This window comes from Lithobates pipiens, unplaced genomic scaffold, assembly GCF_037356315.1.
Source record: "Lithobates pipiens isolate NorthernLeopardFrog02 unplaced genomic scaffold, aLitPip1_a1.2 Scaffold_8, whole genome shotgun sequence".
Classification (NCBI taxonomy): domain Eukaryota; kingdom Metazoa; phylum Chordata; class Amphibia; order Anura; family Ranidae; genus Lithobates; species Lithobates pipiens.
Window position 1 is genome coordinate 58,369,994 of NW_027507903.1, and position 19,938 is coordinate 58,389,931.

Sequence of the window (19,938 nt, forward strand, 5' to 3'; positions counted from 1 at the left end):
GGCTACCATGCACAGCTGCACCAGTCTTAGTAAATCTCTTCCTTTGCTTCCTAATGCTCTGGGCATTGGCCTTAAAGTGGAAGTAAATCCTTCTATCGTTTTCAGTCAAGGAAGCTGCCATCTTGGCCTCTAATGATTCTTCAACTGCCATAATGCTGCACATGTGATCAGTTACGAAACCAGCCATTGGATGGTTTGAAAGTTTGGTTGAGAGCACAACCAATGTGAAAGTTAGCATTTCCGGCATGCCGGGAATGTAAGTGTTTTTTGAAACTGGGTTTACTACCGCTTTAAATAGGCATTTGGGCATTTAGGCATTTGGGCATTTATGCATGCTCCTCATTCTTTCCTAGTGGATGGCTTGTGGCTTGTTCATACCAGGTGTATTTCAGCCTTGCCCAGCGTTTTACCAACACAAGACAAGGCAAAAAGCCTTGTTCCCAATGAGGCAAGTCACACCAATAGTGTCCACTGGAAAACAAACGGAATTCAGTACTTTTTTTTGCCACTGTTTGTTACTCGAACAGCAGATCAGCGGCATTTATTTACCCAATGCTGCTGCTCGGTGGCCAATCAGCCCAGTAATTACTGTGTATCCAGCAGTCAGCTTGGTACACAGAGACACTGTACCCAACTGACTGGGGGGGCTACATACATCATGATTGCTTTGATTGGTCACAGAGAGCACATGGTACTGTTTGCAGCACAGGTCCCTCCCCTTCCCCTTCCAACAAGGAAAGGAAAGAGATCATACTAATTGTGAATGGGGACAGAATGAATGGATCAGCGACTGCAAAGCGACTGCAGATTCATTCATTCTGTTTTAGTGACACAGAAATCATTTTTTTAACCTTTTCGAGCCCCCCCAGCTTACACATACTATATCAATGCTGTCTCTATGGGGTTGATCTACTCAAACTGGAGAGCAAAAAATATGGTGCAGCTCTGCACAGAAACCAATCAATTTCCATGTTTCATTGTCAAAGCTTAACTGACCAAGCTGAAGTTAGATGCTGATTGGCTGCCATGCACAGCTGAACCAGATTTTGCACTCTCCAGTTTTAGTAAATCAACCTCACTGGGGCCTGTAAATCAACCCCTCACCTCCTTTATCCTGCACATCTGAACATTAGCCCCTTCGTCTCCATCCTGCCACTCTAAGTGTACATTAACCCCTTCACACCTGCTGTCCTCTGTGCTTGACTTGTACATGTATTTAGCGCTCCATTCTCAAGCTCTATATTTAACACCCACAGTATGGGCAAATTTTTAATTTCCAAAAAAATTGTGGCAAATAATTAGATCATCTTGGGGGTTTTACTTTCCAAAAAGGGTCTTTTCATAGTAAAAAAACTAAAACAAACAGCAGTTATTAACCCCCCTGACGGTATTCCCGAGTCTGACTCGGGGTGGATTTTTCATACCAAAAGCGGTATCCCCGAGTCAGACTCGGGACTGCATCGCTGGATCCAGGAGGAGGTTTACTTACTTTCTCCTTCAGATCCAGCGTTGTCTCCCCGCTGTACGAGCGAGCCGTGTCTCGCTCGATGCATCACATCGCCGATCTCCGTGCCCTGCGAGCGTTGCGACGCACGGGCACGGAGATCGGCGCCAAATTCAAAAAGTGAAACAAACAGTAAACATACAGTATAATGTAATCTTACAGATTACATTGCTGTATGTAAATATTTCACATCCCCGTTGTCCCTAGTGGTCTGCCCAGTGTCCTGCATGCAGTTTTATATAATAAAAACTGTTCTTTATGCCTGGAAACTGGAGATTGCCCATAGCAACCAAAACTGTCCCTTTACATCAAAAATGATTTTAGACCAGCTAGAAAACAGCGATAATAAATTAGAATCACTCGCAGAATTGAGCGATAGCGATTTGTGGGGAGATCCGTCATCAAATACTGAAAAGTAATGACAGTGACAATTCTGCAACTGAGCAAATTTCAGTGTTTTTGATTTGATTACATTATTGAATAATTTTTATTATTGTTATATTATTATTTGGTACAATTATTTATAATTATTTATTATATTATAATTTATGATTTAATTTTTCAAACTTTATCATACCCGGGATGTCTGCTAGACTCTGGTTTGGACAGATTTAAGAGAGTTATTCCTAAGAATTACAGGACTACAATATAAAACGCCAAATTTTCATGCAAAATAATGGTACTGCTTTTAGCACCTAAAATCCGAAATAATCGTACCGCCAGGGAGGTTAAAGCGGTGTTCCACCCACATTTTTTCCAGACGCCGTGGCGAGGTATGTCATATCCTGCAACGCCTTGGCTCCTGGGAGATGTGTGTCATCATTCCCAGGAGTCAGTGGGCATCGCTGCCTGATAGCATTGCGTCATTTCCAAACAAGAAATTACGCGATGTAAGGTGGTGCTAAGTGCCATTTTTGAATAGGGCGACCAGGAACACCCGTGCGTTCATGGTAAAGCGCCACTCGTTTTAGCAGTGCTTTACTGCTGTTTAAGCAGTGCTTTTTGGCTGCTAGCAGGGCCCTTTTAACCACAAAAAAGGGGTGTTGCAGTGCTTCGGGAGAGTTTTTCACCTTTTCTGCTTTTGTGACACTTTTCGGCCGCTAGTGGGCACTTTTAACCCCAAAAAGAGGTTAAAAACTCTTGTGTTGCGGCACTTCCGAAACGATTTTCAGGTGCTTCAGAAGCTCTGCCCATTCATTGCAATGGGCAGGGGCATTTTGGAAGCGCTCCCAAACTGCCCAAAGATGCTGCTTGCTGGACTTTTTCTAATGGCCCGCAAGCGCATTGCCAAGGTGTGAAAGCATCCATTGCAATGAATAAGAGGCAGTTTTCAAGCACTTTACTGGCGCTATTTCTAGAGCTAAAACACCTGAAAACTGCCTCAGTGTGAAAGGGGTCTTAGTCTATTGTCTATAGAAGAGGCAGTGGCGGTGGCTTATGCACATGCGCAAGATTGGGAGGTACATGCTGGGTAACCAGCAGCACCTATTCCCAGGTGAACACACTAATGGTCTTCACATGCCCACAATTAAGATGGAAGCGCCCTGCCAGACGAATATAAAGATTAGTTATAAAATAAAAATACTACAAAAGCGACCTTTCATATAATTAGCTTATTTAACAGTTTATTAAGAAGAACATTTCAGGTGTCTTTTAAAAAAAATATGAATGGAACCAATACCAGCAAAAATCTGATTTATCTATCTCGAAAAAATGATTTGAAACTCAGCTGCAAACAGTGTTGCCCGATGGAGTACATGTCAGTCAAACTATCACATTGGTGAAAACGGTGAAAACAGAAAAAAGGCCTAGTAATGAAGGGTATTGCAAGGTGGTACTCAATTGGTTAATGAAATGTCACTTGCAAGATTTCAATAAAGTTCTAACGAAAAAACGGAAGGTAAAAAATGTAATGGCTCAAGATTGGCTCACTGACATCTTTCACTCCCAGTGCACACCAGCGGCCGTGCGATTGGCGTGGAATGCTGGTGTGAGTGAACTCTACTGTAAAATTCTGCACCTGTGTTGTAGAAGATGCGTCTTGTTTGTTGCAGAGTTTGTCCACAGGGGGCCAGTATTGGGTTATAATATATGGAACAGACATTCACTTTCTTTCTCATAGCAAAATCAGAATGACTTTTTAATGCAAGTGTAATAAACTACTAACAGATCTTTATGAAATGCTCACAATGATGTTCCTTTGATTTTAATGGACAAAAAAATGTGTCTCTTTCTTGTGGGCAAGACATCTGTAAATATTGGCTACTTCCAGATAAAAAAAAATAATATTTTGTAAATCCTCTGTAAAGTGCACCTTCCTTGTGACACACAAAAAAAGTTGTGAATCACGGCTTGGCAGGAAGACTTGACTGAAGAAAGAGCACCAGGATGTGCGAGTTCAAAGCCCCGAGCTGTCAATGGCTTTAAATGAAGCAGAGGAAGAAGTAGTATAGGAAAACAGAGACAAGGACTTGCACCAACTTTAGACTTCGGAACTTGGAGACAATGGAGGAAAGGAAATGAATATTGGCATTGCGACTTACATTATTGCTGCATGTTCTGTAACGAATGTTTCGTCCTTCACAGCTCCTGAAATAGAACACAGTGGAAGTCTGACTTTAATAACGATAAAATAAAATCTGCTATTTACATTCAGTTGCCTTTAATAATGTGATGCCAAGATTTAAAAGTATTTACTCAAAGCAGTATTAAACTGGAAAACAAACATTTATTATATTGCAGATTACCAATTCAATGTGATGGCTGCATTTGTGTTCTTTTTTAGGCTTGCTTTCCTTTATTTTCACCTGGTGATCTGGCCAGTAAGTTTTTTTGTTTTGTTTTTTAAAGAACAAGCTCTACTGTAGGTGTAGCAGATACAGGGATAAGACCGGGGTTTTTTTTTCTCCAAGAATCGGTGTAGGTACTCCTCCCTTCTGAGTCACCGCTTTTCTACTCCCCTACCCACCTTAAAGCACCATCCCTTGGTTCCACCCCCTATTCACCTCCCAGCACCACCCCTTGGTTCCACCGCAAAAAAATGTCAAACAATATAAGCGCATTAGTGTGCATTGCTTCGTTCTTCATAATCAACACATGAGATCCAGCCCTTAGTCTCACCTTCCTCTCCATTTGTTCATTCACAAATACCTTTGAGAAGAGGGAGAGAGTAATGCAGGCCATACACGGTCGAATTTTCGAACTAATTTTCTTTTCAAAATCAGAAAATTTGTTTTTTTTGTGGTCCGATGGTGCCACCATTGATTTTCGAAATTCGGCCGACCAAGCCTTCAATTTCACCTCATGTTGCTACAGAAAAGAATTTTCTTGGCTGTGAATCTTCTTTTCTCTCCGTACATTTTCTTTTATCTCCGTACATTTTCTTTTATCTCCTTACATTTTCTTTTCTTATTACGTTTCTCGCACGATTCTCCCATCATTGATTAGAAAATCGTTCGTTTTTCTAAAAATTTCCAACATGTCCGATTCCTCAAATTTTGTTTCTGAACGAAAATCGGCTGTTGCTGCGGCACACTAATGGTGCGAAATTCATACGAAAATTCTTAGATACGATTTTCGAAAGAAAATTCTTTCGAAATTCGAACCGTGTATGGCCGGCATAAGGGCTGGTAATCAACTGGATCCCGCACTGTCCATTTGAAAAGAATACAAGGCTTCTTTTGAATTAACAAGGCGAGAGGAGGAGGAGAATGAATGTCTAAACCCTTTTCACTGTACTATAGCTAGAACTGTCAATTGCAGCACCTGAAGAAAGGCATTGTGGCTTAATTTACTAAAACTGGAGAGTGCTAAATCTGGTGCAGCTCTTCATAGCTTCCAGGTTTTATATCAAAGCTTAATTTTAAAAGTTGAAGTTAGAAGCTGATTGGCTGCCATGCACAGCTGCACCAGATTTAGCACTCTACAGTTTTAGTAAATAATCCAACATAAATGAAATTCATTTCTACAGTAACCAGCAGCACTGCAGTCCTAGCATACACTTCATTAAAAGTACATTATTTCACAAATTTTTTTTTTTTTTAACTGGAGTTCTACTAGAGTTAACAGAAATCCAACTACTGAAACTATAACGAACACTGAATAAGCCCTGGTTCACACCAGTGCGGCTTTGAAATCACACTAGCGTGATTTCAAATGCACAGATAAGTGTGATTTGGACTTCCAATTTCACTGCGATTTAACAGACGTCAGTGCAAGTTGCAATGAAATTGTAAAAAAGTAGCGCAGAAACCTTTTTTGAAGTCATTGCGACTTGAGGTGCAACGATGCAACTTGTCATGAGGTTTTGAACTGTCAAATTGCATGACAAATCACAATGAGGGCTAATACCGATAAATACTGTATCACTCATATTGTTCTGAGCTGGAGTGGCTGCACCTGATTAATAATAATTTTAGCATTATATATATATATATATATATATATATATATATATATATATATATATATATATATATATATATTCATATATAGCTATATCTCTATCTATCTATCGATCTATATATATATATCTATATATATATATATATATATATCTATATATCTATATATCTATATCTATATATATATATATATATATATATATATATATATATATATATATATATATATATATATATATATATCTATATCTATATATATATAAATATCATTAGGTCCTGTAATGACTTGCCAGTTTCCACCTATGTGTAGGGATCTGACAGTACCCTTCTTCCAGCATTGTAACTGACAGCTACAGTATGATGAAGGGATCATGTTGTTCAGTCTCCCCTTCATCAATTCACAAACAACCTTGTATTATTTTTACAGGATGCAAGGAATACCGGGAAGGGGCAAGAGGGATGAGCATAGAAGAGGAGCGGGTAAGTAAGCAAATCTCCCCTTGTTTATTCACGGAGCATCTTGCATTCTTAAAAAAAGAATTTCAGTCCTGATAAATGGAAAAAATCACTTTGCTCTACTTATGCAGCCACAAAAAATATTAACTTATGAAAATTATCCCAAAAGATACTATTGTGTTGGTATTTGACCCCGTACAGAAATCGAAAATTTACACTACAGGTATCACCCCTCTGTTGGAGACATCGTGGTGCTGTGGGCACCCTCCAACATGTTGTATGGGCTTGCCCATCAGTAATCTCCCTCTGGGCAGCAACCTCCAACTGATCAACCAAATTTTTAGGTTAACATTCCCACTTTCTTCAGGAACAGCCTTCTTCTCCCTAGACTTAGACTTGGTACAGCTTAAAGTGAAAAGTCCTGTAATCCATACTGTATCTTATTGGCAGCCCGTCTGTCCCTGGTAAGACACTAAAGAGACTCCCAACCACCTACCATGAATAAAATAATCCAAATAACACACACACATGCCACCTATGAGCTAATATTCGCCTCATCTATAGGTAAATACATCATCATTCATCATTGAAACAATTTTTAAATGTTCCCACCAAGGCAAAACAAGGTAGATGGTTGCCACATCCCTGCATATATAGAAGAAAAAGGATACCCCCCGAATGGGATTTTAAGCGGCAACAATACTATCCATATAGGTAAAATCAATATTTATTAAACATATTAAAATATCAATCACACATGTGATGATCTAGAACAGGGGTAGGCAACCACCAGCACTAGTGCCGCATACGGCACACAAAGCTTCTTTTGCCGGCACTGGACTACCTCCCCATCAGCTGTGCAGCGCAGGGAAGTGCACTGTGCAGAGAGCTACAGTGGTGGGGCAGATGAGAAAAGGGGGTACATTGATGGGGTAGATGAGCAGGGGGTTACAGTGGTGGGACAGAAGAGCAAGGGGGTACAGTGTTGGGGCAGATGTGCAGGAGGTACTGTAGTGCGACGGATGAGAAGGGAGTTCAGTGGTGGGACAGAAAAGCAGGGGGTTACAGTGATGGGGCAGAGGAGAAAGGAGGTACATTGGTGGGACAGATGAGCAGAGGGTTACAGAGGTGGAGCAGAGGGTTACAGAGGTGGAGCAGAGGGTTACAGAGGTGGGGGAGATGTGCAGAAGGGTGCAGAGGAGAAAGGAGGTACATTGATGGAACACATGAGCAGGGTGTTTACGGTGGTGGGGCAGAAGAGCAGATAAGTTCAGTGTTAGGACAGATGCGAAGATGGTTCAGCAGTGAGACTGAAGAGCATGGGGGTACAGCGGTGGAGCAGATGTGTAGGGAGGTACAGTGGTGGGGCAGATGAGAAAGGGGGAACATTGGTGGGGCAGATGAGCAGGGGGGTTACAGTGGTGGGTCAGGAAAGCAGGGTGGTACAGTGGTAGGACAGATTAGCAGGGGGGGTACCGAGGTGGGGCAGATGTGCAGGGGGTTACAGTGGTGGGGCAGATGAGCAGTGGGTTACAGTGGTGTGGCAGATAAGCAGGGGGTTACAGTGGTGGGGCAGTTGAGCAGGGTGTTACAGTGGTGGGGCAGATAAGCAGGGGGTTACAGTGGTGGGGCAGTTGAGCAGGGTGTTACAGTGGTGGGGCAAATTTGCAGGGGGGGACAGTGCCCTGAGGTGTGAAGGTGCATGAATTGGGGCTGATCTGAGGCGTGAGAGTGCAGGATGTTAATTTCTCACTACTAAAGTCGTTTACAGCATTTACTTTATAAAAAAAAAATCCTTTTTGTGATTGAGAGTGTGAAGTTGAAATGTGTTTGTTATAAAATCGGCACGCTTATTTCTTTGAAATTTTTTTCGACAGACTGTGCTCAAAAGGTTGCCTACCCCTGATCTAGAATGATAGTTCGAACAGATAACATGATGATTGCATGAGTAATTGACATAGTATACATAAATAGAAATACTCTCCAATATCCGAGAAATAAAATGTTGGTACCCGAAGAGACTATGATTTGATTGGTATGACAAAGTTGGTCAATCAAATGCCTTACTGCCTATTATATGACCACTAGACTCATTTCTTGGTTGGACTGTTATACTGTCTGTCTTATTTGATTTTATTTTGTTTGAATTGTACCTAACATCTTAGTTAAAGAAACACATCTATGATACAACTGTAAAAAATGTCTAAATTCACCCTAAAAGCATATTCTGTAAGTTTATGTCTTTGTCCAAATGCCTTTTGGTGTATTGTTTGTCAACTTATTACTTTCATATAACTCCAATAAAAACATATAAAATAAAAAATAAAAAATCCTTTTTTTTTGTGAACAGATGAGGCGGGGTGGAAGACGAGAGTGAACAACATGATCCCTTTACTATACAAGAGTTTTAACTGTCAGTCGCAGCCAGAGCCGTCTTTAATATTGATTGGACCCTTGGCAAACGTTTTCTTGGGCCCCCCCAAAATAAAATTTTGCTCTCCACCTGCTCTAAGACTTACAATAAATAGCAGCTAGACTTAGAAATAGGTTTCCTGTATCAGATCAGGCAGCGGTTGCGATTGGTTGCCAGAGGTTACAGTGTATCATTACCGCTTACTGACTGGTTCCTAGAGGTTACAGCACACATTACGGCTCACTGATTAGTTGCTAGAGGTTACAGCATGATTTATGCTTGTTGATTGGTTGATAGAGATTACTGTACAGTAATACAGCTCACTGATTGGTTGCTAGAGATTACAGCACATCATCTCCTCACTGTAGGGGGCATGATATACATATGAATGCCGCCTTTATTTACATATCTATGCCGCCAGATACAGCTATTTACATATGAATGCCGCTATTTACATATGATTGCCGGCTATTTACATGTAAACACAGGGTCTGCAGGTGAGTCCTTTGTACAAAACAATAGGGCAGAGCTGGGCAGCATTAGTAGCAGCAATTCACACTGAGATATCAGGACACAGTACAGGACTAAAACGTCAAGGGGCAAGGGAATTTAAACTGGAATAGTTGGCAAGTATAAGGCAGCTGCTTTGGGTCCCACAACAATGACAGGCCCAGGGCAGCTGCCCCTTTTGCCCTGCCTTAAAAACGGCCCTGGTCACAGCACTGGAAAAAAGGTGCCATGTGTAATATCTAGTATGGATGAGATTGTCATGTCCACAGTAATGAGCAGCGCTGCAGCCCTAGCATACACTTCACTAGGGTTAACTTATTTCACTTATGGTCAGATTAGCAAACCTGGTAGCAGTGGAATGCATGCGTAGCTGATGGAACATCACTTCCTTTAGCTGATCTGACGGGTTTGCTCATCTGACAGAACAGCGGCTGCACTCTTCACAGTACAACACCAATAAATCTCCAAAAAGGAGTGCAGACCCTTTTGGGTTGATTTACTAAAATTGGAGAATGCAAAATCTGGTGCAGTTCTGCATAGAAACCAATTGGCTTCCAGGTTTTTTTGTCAAAGCTTAAAGTAGAACTATAGCATAGCTCCCAACAGTCCCTGATTTGGAGCAATGTCCCTTTGTCCCTCTTTCCTCCTCATTTGTCCCTCATTTTGGTCTGATCCATATAGTTGTATATAAAATGCACTTTTTATCTTTCAAAAATTGTTTCCCAGCACTAAACATTTCATCCAAATTTTAAATTGTTGCATTTGTAAGTTTTAAAGCCAATATAAACGAATAGTAGTGCTAAAAAAAAACCTTGTGGATTTGATTAACCTTTTTTTTGGTTAATTCTCATTTAAGGGGGTGTGGCAGGGGATGTGACCTATGCCTGCATACATTTGCTAGTAGTTGTCACTCATTCCCATTTGAAAATGTTGGGAGGTATTCTATAGGCTAAACTTTTTTTCATTTGGGTCAGAGTAAGGGGGGCTTTTTACCCCCGTTAGACTTTTTTTGCCATCTGTGTCCCATTGCTGAGGTTTTCCTTCACTTCCTGTTGCATAGCCAAACAGGAAGTGAGAGGAAATCCCTACAAATTAAGGGAATACCTTGGGAACCCCCAGGTCACCAATACTAGTGCCCCCATTGGAAGATTTTCCTGCCCGAAATTTAGGATTTATTTTACTTTCACTATAAATGATAATGGTAAACAGGACAACTAGAGGGGGTGAATCTCCTTAACAGGAGCACAGACAACAATAAAAACTAACAGGTGATCTAATCCCTCTCCCTATCCAAACCTAAAAAAAAAAGATTTGCCTTTATTTATACTTAATTAATCAAATGGAGGTTAGAAGCAGATTGGCTACCATACACAGCTGCACCAGATTTTGCACTCTCTAGTCTTAAAAAAATCAACCCAGTAAGCCCTTGTTCACATTATAGCGACTTGTCATGCGATTTCACAGGTCGTATCGCATGACAGATCGTACCCTATTGTCAGCAATGGCCATGTTCAAATCGATGAACTGCTGACTTTGCAGTGCTGCATTGATTTGAAAAAGTAGCTCCTGCACTACTTTTGGCGATTTCGGGTGCAACTTGCATAGACATCTGTGCATGAAGCTGCACAGATGTCTTCAAAGTTGCACCTGAAGTCGCGCTGACATGTGGTTTTAAAATTGTGCAATTTCAGATGAAGTCGCACAATATCAAAATCGCATTCAGTGTGAACGAGGGCTAAGTCAAGTACAGATATCTCACTAGGAGAGAAGGCCGTTTACCTCTCTAACACAACCTTTCTCAACTTTTTTAACATTGGGGAAACCATGAAATAACTTTCCAGTCACAGGGAACCCCTTGGCAATATTTACTTTATCTGCAGCTCATGGTACATTAGTGTGATGGTCAGTGGGAAGATTGGTGGTCACTGGGTAGAATTCCCCCTTACAGCTTAAAAGATCATTGATATCAGTGGTCACTTATCTTGGAGCCAGGAATTGCTTATTGCTCAAGGAACCCCTAGCATAGCAGTTCCACTGAAACCTGGTTAGGAAAGGCTACTCTACAATTACTAAACATTTAAATAACAGTTTTTGGATGGACTAACTGTTTAAAAAACAAAGTGTGGGTAACTAGACATCACTAGTCTTCATTCACACCTCAGCATTTTGAATCGCAGGCAGTTTCGCAGTGATTCTGCCTTCTTTTTGAAAGCACTCATACAGTATGTGAGCCTGGGTTCATACTTTTGCAAGCACAGACATCGCATGCGATTCCCAGCGCATTTCTGTGCAGATCACATGCGATGTCTGTGCAATAGGAATTCAGCCATACTTTTTCTATGGCTGAACTAGCATTGCATTTGCACGAAAATGCTGCAGGAACCTTTTTTTCCTGCACTGGAATCGGATCGCATGGGTGTTCACACCTGTGCGATCTGATTCCTGTCTGAACTCACAGTTCTCACAACGATCTGCGAACCGATCTGGGGGTGTCGTTAGCATTGTATTGATACGCACAGCGGTTCACAGAGGGCAGTGTGCCTGCGAGGGAGATGCGATGCGGGAATTGGCACTGGAATCATGTTGTTTCCTGCATCGTTATAGTGTGAACCCAGGCTGAATGACAAATCACGACACTTGCATTTGAATGACATCTAAAATCACGGTACGGGTCTGCCACGATTGTCACGTGATAAATCGCGCTGCAATCGTGGCAACCCACATCACTGGAAGCATGTCTCCCCAAAAAGTTTCAGGAGCTACTTTTGGGCGACATGCTTCCCACGATGCGGGTTGGGCAACATGCTTCCCGCGATTGCGGCAAGATTTATTGTGTGAGAATCGTGGCATACCCACACAGCTATTTTAGGAGTCATTCAAATGAATGGCATCTCAAATGCGAGTCCCGCGATTTCGCATTCACACATCGGCGCTTTCAAATTGCAGGCAGAATCTGCCTGCGGTTCAAAACACTGAAGTGTGAATGCAGCCTCAGAAGAGAATTACGTTAAATGAAATATTGAATAAAAAAGTAAAGGCTTTAATTTATGTTTTATTAGAAATACATAATAAACACCTAGTTGCAGCCATATTTGCTGAAGGCCAGTAAGACCATTCAAGAAATTTAAAAAGTTAAAAAGCAAAAAAAAATGCAACTTGCTATAGTAAAACACTGACACACACACTGCTGATGTGATTAGGAGTGTTTAATGCTCCCAGCAGTACTGCTGCTGTACACTGCTGTTGTACCGAGGATGATGACAGGTAATAAAAATGATGGCCTCACTACCAGCAGTGAAGAAGCACTGTCGATGTATTGAAGTGTGAGAATAATGATGAGTAAGTATATGAAGTAATATGATAAGTGGTGAAGCACTATAGTATGGGCAGGTCTGTCCAGCTCAAAATACACAGATAAAATGAAAAACATATGATCCTGTATTCTGTATTGATGATTGATTCCTCCTTTTGATATGGTACAGTCATAAAGGCACCAGAAAGATTGGAAGGAATGCATGGCAGAATGAGGCACAGGGAAACCTGGATAACATACAAGGGAGCACACCAAAGTAAAAAAATTGTATATATGTATATGTATACCCGAGATAGACGTGAAACCACATAAAGATGCCACAAGACTCGCAACATAACATAGACCTGGGGTGTGCCCTGGTCATCTGGTCAATACACCAAAAAAGGGGGCAAAAATACCAGGATAGGGAAAGCTGTTCTATTGGTATACATAACACTTATTAGGCAAATTTGGTGAAGGCTTGCGACATCTCAACCTGGGGATTCAAAACGTACCAGGTAAAGCAGGTGGATTTACATCTGTCTAATCCTCTGATGACATGACCCGGCACCCCCTGTCCTGGGAGGCGGCTGAGGCCGATCCGAAAGGAGTGCCTGGAAAACTGGTAAGGGTTGAGGCCTAGATTAGCCAGGAGGATGCAAACATGCCGATGAACTGGCTAGCTGTTTGTGAGCTAAAAGGAAAAGGAAACAATCGGCTGGAGATAGACTGGCTCGGCAGTTGTGATAACAACTGGTCCAGAACGTCTACTAGACACAATTCGTTGTGAGTTTGGAAGAATTTGATGTCGACCCTGGTGCTGGATTGATGAGATTTGGACACTGCCAGATGTAAGACAAAATGGTCTTGAAGGCAGGCCAGATAGCACTTGCGTAGCACCTGGCAACCGTGACCACTGTAAGTGAACTCACTGGGCCGTAGGAACCCGTAGAAGGCCAGGTAGATGGCCGCTTGGATGACCCCGCTGGGGAGCAACCCAAAAGGGAACCATGACAGGATGGTTGACATGTCCCGAAAGGTGGAACTTGATATGGGCAAGCTTTTTCTACTGGCTACGGGCTGATGTTTCTGGATGCCATTCAGCAAGGCTTTGACCGCATGGGTCGTGAACAATGAGGGTTTCCCAGGGGCATTTAGAGAAAGGAAATGCTGGATGCCAGCTAGGTACAGTCTGACAGTGTTGTGGGACAGGCTCAGATGAGTGTGGCAGTAAGACACAAAGGCCGGGACGTGCTTGATGTGACCTGTGCCCGACCCGAGGCATGTGGCTAGGAATTTGCCGTAGGTGTTCCAGTGCGGCAGGCCTTCAGCGTGTTGGGAGACAGTGACCAGTTTATGAGCAGCGTAGCGTTCTGAAGGTGGTCTCTTAGCCAATCGTTAGCTGCGATCAAGGTGGGATAGGAAATGAGGTTGGGTCAGCTCTGGGTCTCTGTAAGAAATACAAAAGAAAATTGAGGCGGGACAGTGCGTCTTCTGTGAGATTGCACTTGCCAGGTATGTAAATACAGTGCACATTGAAAATGTAGTGAAGGGATATCTGCACCAGCCTGAGTAGGAAGGACATGATGGCCAGAAACTTGGACCTGCCTTTATTGACAATCTCAGCCATGGCTAAGTTGTCAGTGGAGAAGACCATGGTCTGCCCCACCCAGGTGTCTCCCCAGACCTGAGCTGTCACGGCAATAGGGTAAAGCTCGAACAATGAGGACATCTGGCTGAACCCGGGGACCAGGAGGGTTTTCTGCAGTCATAGACCTGTAAACCAATGGGTGCCAAAAATGACAGTGAAGCCTGTTGAGGCTAATGCATCTGTTACTATATGAGTTGAGGAGGCTGAAGCTGCTGGGATGAACATGGGATTTGCTGCAGCTGCCTCGTCTAGCCCGATGGTTTGAATGGTGGTCCTGTGCGTGGGAAAGAAAGACCAGGAGGAGAAAAATGAAGGAACACCCCTGAGGGACAATCCTCATAGCAAATTTCAGCATGCCTAACAGGCACTGCAGCTATCCCTTGGTCGGAGTTATAAGGCTGGAGTATTGTGTGTGTGCATGAGTAAGTGCGACCATATGAATGATATGGTGGTATGAATGGTAAGTAACGACTGGTTGCTTGTTGCAGGAGCCTCACGAGAGAGGCCGAGGTGCAGGAAGCTTGTGATGTGTGTGACAACTGGAATTGACTTGTGTGCCAAGGATACGAAACACTATGTCGCTGACACGACCGGGATTCGGATCCGGTTGTCATAGAGTGTTAGGGTGCCACCCCCTCCTCCAAAACCAAACACATACCAACTATCCAGCCCCCGAGGCTAATCAAAGTTCAGACAAGCCACCAGGTGGCTCTAATTACCACCTCAAACAGCCACAGAACCCGTGCAATCAATACATGCTAATGGCAGGAAATACATGAAATACACATGAAATACATATGAAATACATCTCCAATGGATGAGGCGGCAACCCCCTAGACAGTGAATCCTATAACCAGTGAAGCCTATGTGGAGCGATATCAGACAACAACCGACAGCTGCTCGGAGACTTGGATCTATGAATAAATCATATGTTTGTGGATGGGATGACAAACAAGGCAAAGGGAACCTACGAATCTACTACGCCTGTACCGAATGATGTTGGGACACAACCGACAACAACTCGGAGGCAGCTAATTATGAAAGGGATGCCGGATAGGAAACATAATAAACTGCAACACGGTGTATGAAACGAAAAAAGGTTTGAATCCTACCTGCAATAGCAAGTGGGAACCGCTGAAGAAGACCACAAACTGAGAAGCCGCAACACACTTGTAATCGAAAGCACAGGCTCACGAACATGGAGTGAGCTGGGGAGAGTCGGCCTAGTGATGTACAGTATTGTGCAAGGAACACAGGTGAGTGAGCTGCTTAAATACCCCCCTCCCCCGGGCTCCTCCCATAAATTCAGACCACCATACTGGCCTTCTAATATATATATTGTGACATTGGGGGGATGTTTAACTCAGTGGTAGGTGCTTTTTCAGTAAGTTCACAACGAACAGGAACGTGTTTAAGGGCATGGTAGCCCACTTTTATTAAAAGGAACAAAATAAAGTTCATACATGCACTTGGATGCCCACACAGGGATTCTTCTACCAAAAACAATGACAAATGAAAAATTCCAATCCACCTGGCTCTCCTCAACAGTACTGCCACTTAGGCTTTACTCTTCAGCCCTCTTGGCTACACAGGGTTCCCGTGCAACTACTGTACCTCTTTTCAGCTTCCTTGCTGCTCAGGCCTTCCACTTCAGGCTCTCATCTGTCTCCTTAGATGCACACAGCTTCAACACACACAGCGTCTATCTAGAAAGCAGCCCCACACTGCTCTGATCCTCAGACTTGGGTCTCTGGCTTTCACTAGTGCACATCTGGACTCCTGGAGACCTCCTGTCTCTCTGGGTGGCGCCCAGAACCATAATCCTAACTCTGCTATAAGCCCAGGACCCAGCTTCTCAATCAACCAGCCAGACTCCTGGCTGTTCCAAAAACCCGGTCCCAGGATTGGAGATTCCATCCCACCCATAACGCTATGGAATCTCCGGGCTCCAGGTCCCCAACTGGATTTTACAAACTTTGGAGGAAACTGATAAAACAGATTCCTCCACATTAACCACTTCAATACAGGGCACTTAAACACCTTCCTGCCCAGACCAATTTTGAGCTTTCAGCGCTGTCGCACTTTGAATGACAATTGCGCGGTCATGCTACACTGTACTCAAATGAAATTTTTATCATTTTTTTCCCACAAATAGAGCTTTCTTTTGGTGGTATTTGATCACCTCTACGGTTTTTATTTTTTGCGCTACAAATAAAAAAATACCGAAAATTTTTTAAAAAAAAAATGTTTTTTTTTTGTTTCAGTTTCAAAACTTTGGCATTGATGGACACTGATAGGCAGCACTGATGGGCGGCACTGATAGGCGACACGGATGGGCGACACGGATGGGCGACATGGATGGACACTGATAGGTGGCACAAATTGGCACTGATAGCTGGCACGGATTGGCATGGATGGGCGGCAGAGATGGGCATGGATAGGCGGCACAGATGGGCATGGATAGGCGGCACAGATGGGCATGGGTGGGCACTGATAGGTGGCACAGGTGGGCACTCATAGGTGGCACAGGTGGGCACTCATAGGCGGCATTGGTGTTATACTGTACTAATGGATGCCAATCAGTGCCAAACAATAATGCATGCCAATCAGTGATGCCCATTGTGGGCACTGATTGGCATCCATTATGGGCACTGATTGGCATCCATTGTGCTGACTGGCATCCCTGGTGGTCTAGGGAGGATTACCTTTTCCCTGGTGGTCTGGTGGCGTCCCTGGTGGTCCAGTGTGGGCATCCTCGGGGGGGCTGTGCTGATAATCGATCAGCACAGACCCCCCCTGTCAGAGGAGCAGCCGATCGGCTCTCCTCTACTCGCGTCTGACAGACGCGAGTGAGGAAAAGCCGATCACCGGCTCTTCCCATTTACACTGTGATCAGCCGTGATTGGACACGGCTGATCACGTGGTAAAGAGTCTCCGTCGGAGACTCTTTACCGAGATCGTAGTTGCCGGGTGTCAGACTGACACCCCGCATCAACGATCGCCGCAATGCGCGCCCCCGGGGGCGCGCAGCGGCTCATAATCCTGAGGACGTCATATGACGTCCGGTCAGGATTATGAAACCACTTTGCCGCCGTCAATTTGTAATAGGGCGGGCGGCAAGTGGTTAAATACCCCCGGAGCCCCTCAACCTGCCTATTTAAGGACCCTGGGCAACAATCAGGGGCGTAACTATAGGGGGTGCAGCAGTCGCAACTGGGCCCTGTGATTCAGGGGGCCCATGCAGCCCCCTCTACATATGGCCGGCAGCAGCATAGGCAGCTAGGGGTACCAGTGCACCATGCACACGGGTGGCTGGAGGTGGAGGGTGACTAGCAGAGCTCCATGCTCGACTATCGCACTGGATGCTCTTTAGTTGTGCATTCCCCGCATGACCTGTGTCCTCGGCCGGCTCCTCAGAGTACCCCTCTCCTGCTCCATGCATTGCCGCTCAGTCCGATGTCTGTTCTCCCCAGCCAGAGTCCCACCCCCCCCCTGAGTCCGGCCCACACTGCACTGCATACTTCTCCCAGGTAAACAAACTTTAATCACACAGATGCAGTGCAGCCCTATGAGAGCCGGCTCCCCGGAGGACACAGCAGGCTTGTCTGCCAGCCCCCCTCCTCCCCCCTCATACACAGATGATGAAAGGTCTTTCTGGGAGATATGCTGATTGCCCGTCCAGCACACTGGATGGAGCCCAGGCCAACATGGATGAGTGCGTGGCCTACAGCTTGGTCATGGTGAGTGAGAGGACCCCATCCCCCACACACCATTACATACCCCCTCCATCTCTCCCTGGGGACAGGGACCCCTTCTCACGTGGGGACAGGGACCCCCACCTCCCCTGGGGACAGGGACCCCTTCTCACCTTGGGGCAGTAACTTCATCTGCCCTGGAGAAAAGGACCTCATCTCTTCTGGAGACGGGGACCCCATCCTGCCTAGGGACAGTCCCCCAATGGGGCACCTAAAAATTTTAAAAAATAAATTAAAAAAAAACTACTGATACCAGTGGTGGAACTACAGGGCTCCCAAAGGTCAAACCTGTGACCACACCCTGGAGTTCCACCGCCGGACTCGAAGGGAAGGGCCCTGGCTGGGGTTCAGGGGGGCCCTTCATGGTTTCTTGCATCGGGGCCCTGAAGGTTCTAGTTACGCCACCGGTGACAATTACTAGGACAGGGAACTTTACTGTCACAATATGTATATATAATATACACCGATCAACCATAACTTTATGACCACTGACAGGTTAAGTGAAACATATTGATTATCACGTTTCAATGACATCTGAAAATTGGTGTGATATATTAGGCAGCAGGGTGCCCTAATAATAAAAAAGAAATAATTGATTGCTTTGAGAAAGAAGCCAATAGAAGCTCTGAAACAAGTTACCATAGCAACTCCCTACCCACAGTATGACATAATATCCACTTCTGCACTCCAGGGTGGTACTTGCAACTTCCAGGACTGGTGGATTCGCCTTCCCATCCAGAGATAGCGCACTGTTGGCAGTCTGTTGTGGCTCCTCGGGAGCGATTGTCTCCCTACACATGGCTAAGTACATGCGGGTTTACCTTGTTTTCTGTTAGTGTGTATTGTATTGGTTCTTTTTTATTACTAATGATACTGCACCAAGCTGGCGCCCCCTTGTGTTCCTTCAGGTGTGCGCACCACTTACCTGGGGAAGAGATGGCATCAGGATGCAGTATGGGAAGAAGGCAATCTGGCAGAGGCAGCGTGATGCTTTGGGCTATGTTCTGCTGGGAAACTTTGGGTCGTGCCATTCATGTGGATGTTACTTTAACCGCTTGCGGACTGCCCACCGTAGATATACTGTGGCAGGGCGGCCACTCTACCTTGTATGTGCCCCAGCACAAGATCCACTCTACCTTGGATCACGTACCTTGTATGTGCCCCAGCTGTGCTACGATTGGCTGCGGCACCAACCAATCTGTGGGTACTAGCTTTTTTTTTATAGCTCAAAAATTTAAAAACACAGAGGTGATTAAATACCACCAAAAGAAAGCTCTATTTGTTGGAAAAAAAAAGGACATACATTTTATTTGTAAAGTGAAGAATCATAAACCTTAATATATCAATGTTTCAATGAGGTGCAACTCATTTTTATAAAGATGCATTTTTTTGGTAACCATGATGGGCTGTCTTCTGTTAACCACTTACTACATGAATGCATATGTGTAATTAAAACAAAAACAAAAAAACCTTACCGGCCATTAAGACATCTCCGCAAAGAGTAGGATGCGCCTCCCCCACAGGTACGAGAACAATCACTCCAGGTGCCCCAGGCATCCCAGCCAATGTCTTTGTCGTTGTCAGATCGGGTAATTCTGGATGTCTGTAACAAAAATACATTTGATTTTGATGGTATTCATGATTTGCATGAGCTGGTATTTAAAAAAAAATTATTCAAAGTGTACATACGATATAAACCTAAAACGTCTAGTAAAAAATACAACAATAAAGAATATAAACAAGAATGAAAATAATATTGTTTCTGAAGACACCTTTGCCATTAATCACAAGGATAAAGTCCGGTACACACTAGATGTTTTTTTTTTCGTTCAACCCAGCGGGCTAAAAAGTACTGCTAGTGCAGCGATCTTCCCCGCTGTGCTATTGCTTTCTGACAGATGTCCCCCCACCAGAACATACTGATCAGCCATTGGCTGCTAGTACTGCTTGAATG

At 44.0% G+C, this 19,938-nt stretch overlaps 1 protein-coding gene across 1 annotated transcript in view; it reads right to left on the reverse strand.

The window, feature by feature from the left end:
• ADAMTSL3 (ADAMTS like 3) overlaps positions 1-19,938 on the reverse strand; it is a 712,540-nt gene that overhangs the window by 311,318 nt on the left and 381,284 nt on the right. The window contains exons 4-5 of the mRNA XM_077470182.1: positions 19,460-19,587; positions 4,048-4,093 (exon numbers count right to left, since the gene is read on the reverse strand). Of these exons, the coding sequence (XP_077326308.1) occupies positions 4,048-4,093; positions 19,460-19,587 (174 nt within the window). The remainder of the gene's footprint in view (positions 1-4,047; positions 4,094-19,459; positions 19,588-19,938) is intronic.